The 5,791-nt window shown below is 40.3% G+C and overlaps 1 protein-coding gene across 1 annotated transcript; it reads left to right on the top strand.

Annotated features, from left to right (window-relative positions):
- The first annotated feature begins 1,085 nt into the window (after positions 1-1,085).
- LOC121257696 (receptor protein kinase TMK1-like) lies at positions 1,086-5,328 on the top strand. Its single transcript, XM_041158857.1, has 2 exons — positions 1,086-3,558; positions 4,549-5,328. Exons 1-2 carry the CDS (start codon positions 1,281-1,283, stop codon positions 5,079-5,081), a joined length of 2,811 nt encoding a protein of 936 aa, XP_041014791.1. The 5' UTR covers positions 1,086-1,280; the 3' UTR covers positions 5,082-5,328.
- The last annotated feature ends 463 nt before the right edge of the window (positions 5,329-5,791 follow it).

The raw sequence follows: 5,791 nt of genomic DNA, 5'->3' as shown, positions 1-5,791 counted from the left end.
TCTTCAAAGTGTTTGAAGCTGGACCATTCCACCTGAATCTATTGTGTTGTAGGTTTTGAAGTGAGGATTCCAAGGAAGATTTTGCTAGGGGGTCAAAAACTTTATCGACAAGGTTAATGAAGTAGAAGATATTGAGGTTATTGCTATGTTGCTATTTGTAAGGTGTACAAATGAGTTCCTATTTAGAGTTAGTTACTTATTCTTGAAAGTGACTGGTTGATTAAGAGTGGTCTGAGGCCACCAATTCCACTTCCTCCACTTTATCAAGCATGGGTAACTTGGTGCATGATAAGATCTTTTGAAAAAAATATCCTAACTATGAGGTGTGTCATGTAAGATAAGGGCAATGAAACAGTTCAACTAGTTAGATATGCATAGTAGGTGAATGATTTTGGAGATCTTTTTTAGAGCTTAGTAGGCAAAATATACTTGTGGTTGATATGCTCTGATCTTTTGGGATTGTCGAATGAAATTCAAATGACAGTTGTATTTCAAACATTATACACAATTTGTATCTCAATCAATACATACAGATGGTATATAAGAAACTTAAAGAGAAAAACCTCAATTTATATAAATGTTTTTATTCTCTGCAATTTTTATTTAGATAATACTTTTTTTTATCAAATAGAATTATTTTTTAAATCAAATTATACTATATGAATTATGTGTGATAGGAAAGCCTTCAAATAGAATTATTCTTTATTAAATCAACCAATAAGCGAAATCAATAACCTCGAGTAAACAAGTTCAAGAAAGTTGCACCAAAATATATATGTTAATTTGTCATTAAAAAATTAATGATAGAATTAACATGTCACGTGTTAGCTTTGATTGATGACGTATATATTGATGTCACGTATCATCCAACCAAAAATTACCACGTGTCCTCTCGTTAGTTTTATAATGGAAAAGTGACAGAATATATTTAAAAACGTCTCCTCTCACGTTTTTTGTCAACATCACACTTCCACATAACGCGTCTCTGGTATCTTCTGTTTTCTTGATCTTTGTTTTGTTTTGGCTTTTTCTGTCGGAATTTAACCTATAGGGAATGTCCAATTGTCCAATGCAGAGGTAATACTGTACTTTCTTAGTACAACGTATTCCACCTTAGAAATCCAGCCTTTTTTCCACTTGTTTGTATTCATGATTTCATTGCCCTTTTCTATTCCGCCCAGTGCGCCCACTCTCAAGTCTATCTCTATTGACTATATTCTCTCCACCGCGGCACCGCCTCCCCTTATTTTATCTGTGTATTCTCGGTTTCTCCGAAAACAATGGTGACCCCCCGTCCATGTCTTCTTATTTTCACCCTTTCCCTTCCTCTGTTTCTCTGCTTCATTTCCTTCTCTCTTCCCGTCCACTCCGACGATGCGCAAGTCATGAACCTTCTCAAACAGAGCATCAACAACTCCGACTCTCTCCGATGGTCCGACCCCGACCCATGTAACTGGGATTACATTAGATGCGACGGATCGAAGCGGATACTCGTCATCCAAATCAAGGGCTTGAACCTCAGTGGCACGCTTCCCAACGAGCTCCAGAACCTCTCCGCCATGACCCAGTTCGAGGTCCAGCAAAACCAGTTCACCGGCCCATTCCCCAGCTTTGCAGGCCATGGCTCCCTTCTCACAATCATAGCCCACACCAACCGATTCACTTCCTTCCCCACGGATTTCTTCACCGGCATGACGGCCTTGCAATCAATAGCCATCGATTACAACCCCTTCTCTCCCTGGACCATCCCGGAGAGTATTAAAGACGTAACTTCGCTAAAAGTCTTCTCGGCCAACAGCGTCAATCTCACCGGTGAAATCCCAGACCTTTTCGGCACTTTGGTAAGTTTGGCGGACCTGCGTTTGGCCTTTAATAAACTCCAAGGCGAATTGCCTCCGAGCTTTGCGGATTCGGGAATTCAGACCCTTTGGTTAAACGGACAGCAGGGTAATAATAAGCTTAATGGTACAATTGCGGTACTGGCCGATATGGAATTCTTGACTTCTGTTTGGTTACATGGGAACCAGTTCACGGGTCCGATACCGGACTATTCCAGAGTGAAAGGCTTGCAGGATGCTAGTTTTAGGGACAATCAACTAACGGGAATTGTTCCGGCGTCATTTGTGAATCTTCCAAACCTTAGAACAGTGAATTTAACGAATAATTTGCTTCAAGGTCCGCGGCCGACGTTTGGTGGGACTGTGAAACTTGACATGAGGGAAGGCAGCAATAGTTTCTGCACGGAAAACCCCAGTGGTTCCTGCGATGGGCGTGTTAATGATTTGCTATCGGTTGTGGAGGCGTTCGGTTACCCAAAAACTTTAGCTGAGAATTGGAAAGGAAATGATCCTTGTAATAACTGGAAGGGGATTGTTTGCGTCGGCAATGGCAGCATTACGATTGTTAATTTTCAGAGAATGGGTCTGTCGGGGACGATTTCTCCGAAGTTTTCTCTGCTTGCGTCGATGCAAAAATTGGTTCTGTCTGATAATAATCTGACGGGTACCATCCCTACCGAACTAACGACATTGCCTAATCTTAAGTTTCTCAACGTTTCAAACAATAAACTGCATGGTAATGTGCCATCTTTTAGAAGTAATGTGGAAGTCATTACAGTTGGGAACCCTGATATAGGAAAGGAAATTTCTCCACCGGGTTCACCTTCCAATCCAGATGGTGGTGGTGATGGAAATGGTAAGAAAGAATCCAAGGGTGGTGGAGCGATTGTGGGGGGTGTTTTCGGCTGTGTTGGCGCGTTGCTATTAGTTGGGGTTGTTGGTTTCTGTCTGTTTAGACGAAAACATTATCGTTCTGGGAAAGTACAAAGCCCACATACTGTTGTAATACATCCGCAACATTCAGGTGAACAGCATGCCTTGAAGATCACAGTTGCTGAGCGTAGTGTTAATGGTGGAGCCAATGAAGCTTCCAGTCTCGGAAGTAATGGACATGGTGACATTCACGTTGTGGAGACTGGTAGTATGGTCATTTCCATTCAAGTTTTGAAGAACGTGACCAACAATTTCAGCGAGAAAAATATATTGGGTAGTGGGGGATTTGGAACTGTTTACAAAGGGGAGTTGCATGATGGGACGAAGATTGCAGTGAAGAGAATGGAATCGGGGGCAGTGGGTGAAAAGGGCCTTTCTGAATTCATGTCTGAGATTCAAGTTCTTACTAAGGTTCGACACAGACACTTGGTTGCTCTTCTTGGGTATTGTCTGGATGGAAATGAGAAGCTTCTTGTCTATGAATACATGCCTCAGGGGACTCTTAGTCAGCATCTATTTAACTGGAGAGAGATAGGGTTGAAATCACTTGAATGGACAAGAAGGTTGACCATTGCCTTGGATGTCGCCCGGGGTGTTGAATATCTACATGGTTTGGCCCATCGAAGCTTTATCCATAGGGATCTTAAACCATCCAACATTCTTCTTGGAGATGATATGAGGGCAAAAGTTTCAGACTTTGGATTGGTTCGACTTGCTCCAGAAGGAAAATTCTCAGTTGAGACTAGACTGGCTGGAACTTTTGGGTATCTCGCACCGGAATATGCAGGTAATCTTTCCTAAGATTAGAAGTACTAAATAAAGTTCTACACTTTTGGATGCACAGAAAAATCTGTAGTTCATTGTCCTTGAAGTAACCAATTAAAAGAGACATTGGATTTTAACTATAGTCAAGATGTACATGTCAAACAAAGTAGGTTAGGAAAAATAACCCGAATAGGGAATGAGGATGCAACAAGGTGAAAATCAATTTGAATATCACATCCTTATAGAAGAGCCATTTTGTAGTAGAGTAGGAACACTGGCAATAGTTTTTATGGAATTGCAAATGGCAGTACATTGTCTACTTCACGAACTACAATTGAGGGTTCCATTCTGAGAAAACAATTGTATCGATGTAACTGACTGAAAACAACTTTCAGGATGAAGTAACACAACGAGTGATGGATCTGTTGTCACTATGTATTATGAAGATATTGACTTTGGACTTAAAACCATCTCTCTCTGGTTATAGAGGATTAGAGGTCAAATAATGACCGCTCAGCCTCCCATACTGACTTCATGGCTTGTTCTGTAGTCTGTTTTGGTGCATTCACTTTGATTACTCCTTCACATTTATTTTGATTACTCATTTTTGTCTGTACCTTTGTTTATTTAGTGTCTGTTTTGTTGTTGGTTATATTTAGATACCAAAGGTTTAAGATAAAGAGTTGGCCTGGGAGAAGTAATCGGTTTGTAATTACAAAGTTGACCCACTTGTTAATCAACTTCTTTGATTAGTTTAAGCTAGTATTAGAACTTTTTTTTAATCAAATACAATGGTAACTAAACAGAAGTCCATTTTCCATGGAAACTCTTCTCATGTAATGAACAAGTCCTAAAGTAGATGTTTGTTATTCATATGCCAAACTATGCCCCTGCATCCCTCCCTGTTGCTTGATATTGTACCATAGCAAGTACAGGTTGTTCTGATTTTGCTTTCTGGTCAATTATCAATTCTCATGGTTCTGACATTAAAATTACATGGTTGACTTGGCAGTGACTGGAAGGGTGAATACCAAGGTTGATGTTTATAGCTTTGGTGTGATTCTAATGGAGCTGATCACTGGTAGAAAAGCACTGGATGAATCCCGGCCTGAAGAATGCTTGCACCTTGTCGCATGGTTTCGCAGAATGCACCTTAGCAAGGATACATTCCAGAAGACCATCGACCCAACTATAGAACTGGACGAAGAAACCTGTGCCAGCATTAATACTGTTGCAGAGTTGGCTGGTCACTGCACTGCTAGGGAGCCCTATCAGAGGCCCGACATGGGCCATGCAGTGAATGTGCTTTCATCTCTTGTTGAGTTCTGGAAACCAACAGAACCAGATGCCGAGGATATGTATGGAATTGACCTTGATATGCCATTGCCACAAGCACTCAAAAAGTGGCAGTCATTCGAGGGAATTAGTAATTTGGATGTATCTTCTTCTTCGTCTTTCCTTGCTAGTGGAGACAATACCCAAACCAGTATTCCAACTCGTCCATCCGGGTTTGCAGAATCATTTACATCTGCAGATGGACGTTGAAGCGTGGAAATGAAGTTGGATTATTCTTGATGGCTCTAAGTGCTTTATCTTGTCTATTCCCTCTACCCTTTTCTCCTTACTCCCTTTTTTTTTTTTTCCCTTTCGGGAGGTTGTCCTCTATGCCTGTTTTATTCCTATAATATTTAAATTTTGGATATTGTTCTAGTATTTCAGAAGCTCTAGACATGCAAATAGGCGGATTATACAGGAGAAGCTGATCTTTAATGATCATCCATTTTGAGATTGACATTGGATACAGTCTACCTAGCATAAAGAAATTGTTCAACAGTTATGTGCACAAATCGCCATAAGATTTTGATGGCTTTACTTAAATTCTATAGAAATCCTCGAAAGTTGTTCTTTATTCGCGTTAGTTCTATGCTGCTGTCGTTACGTCGAGTTGATATTGTTGCACAGGTGTTACTTTTACCAAGCTTTTTTTAATTATTCTTCCGCTCAAAATTGCCTTGAGAAATTTGTGACAGGTAACTCAGCCGGACCTTGTTAGCTTCTTGCAAAATCTCAGAAACTTTTAAGAAATTTAATACTACTGACTGCTTAGTATTATGCTTCTGAGCCGTTTATTTCAACACGAGAAGAACATGAATACTAAAACTCATGTTTATGCCCTCTGTTTTCTTTTTGTTTTGTGCATTCTTATCTGAGTCTAGCATTACGAGTTGTGCTATACAGAAACTCTATATTCTTGT

This window comes from Juglans microcarpa x Juglans regia, chromosome 3S (genome assembly GCF_004785595.1).
Source record: "Juglans microcarpa x Juglans regia isolate MS1-56 chromosome 3S, Jm3101_v1.0, whole genome shotgun sequence".
NCBI lineage: Eukaryota > Viridiplantae > Streptophyta > Magnoliopsida > Fagales > Juglandaceae > Juglans > Juglans microcarpa x Juglans regia.
Note: the sequence above shows the minus strand (reverse complement) of the source record. Positions and strands in the feature narration are given on the sequence as shown.

Bases quoted from the DNA above. Each gene is read 5' to 3' on its own strand.
- LOC121257696 (XM_041158857.1), top strand. From the start codon at position 1,281: ATGGTGACCCCCCGTCCATGTCTTCTTATTTTCACCCTTTCCCTTCCT. The intron at 3,559-4,548 runs GTAATCTTTCCT...TTGACTTGGCAG, and splicing joins TCTCGCACCGGAATATGCAG to TGACTGGAAGGGTGAATACC.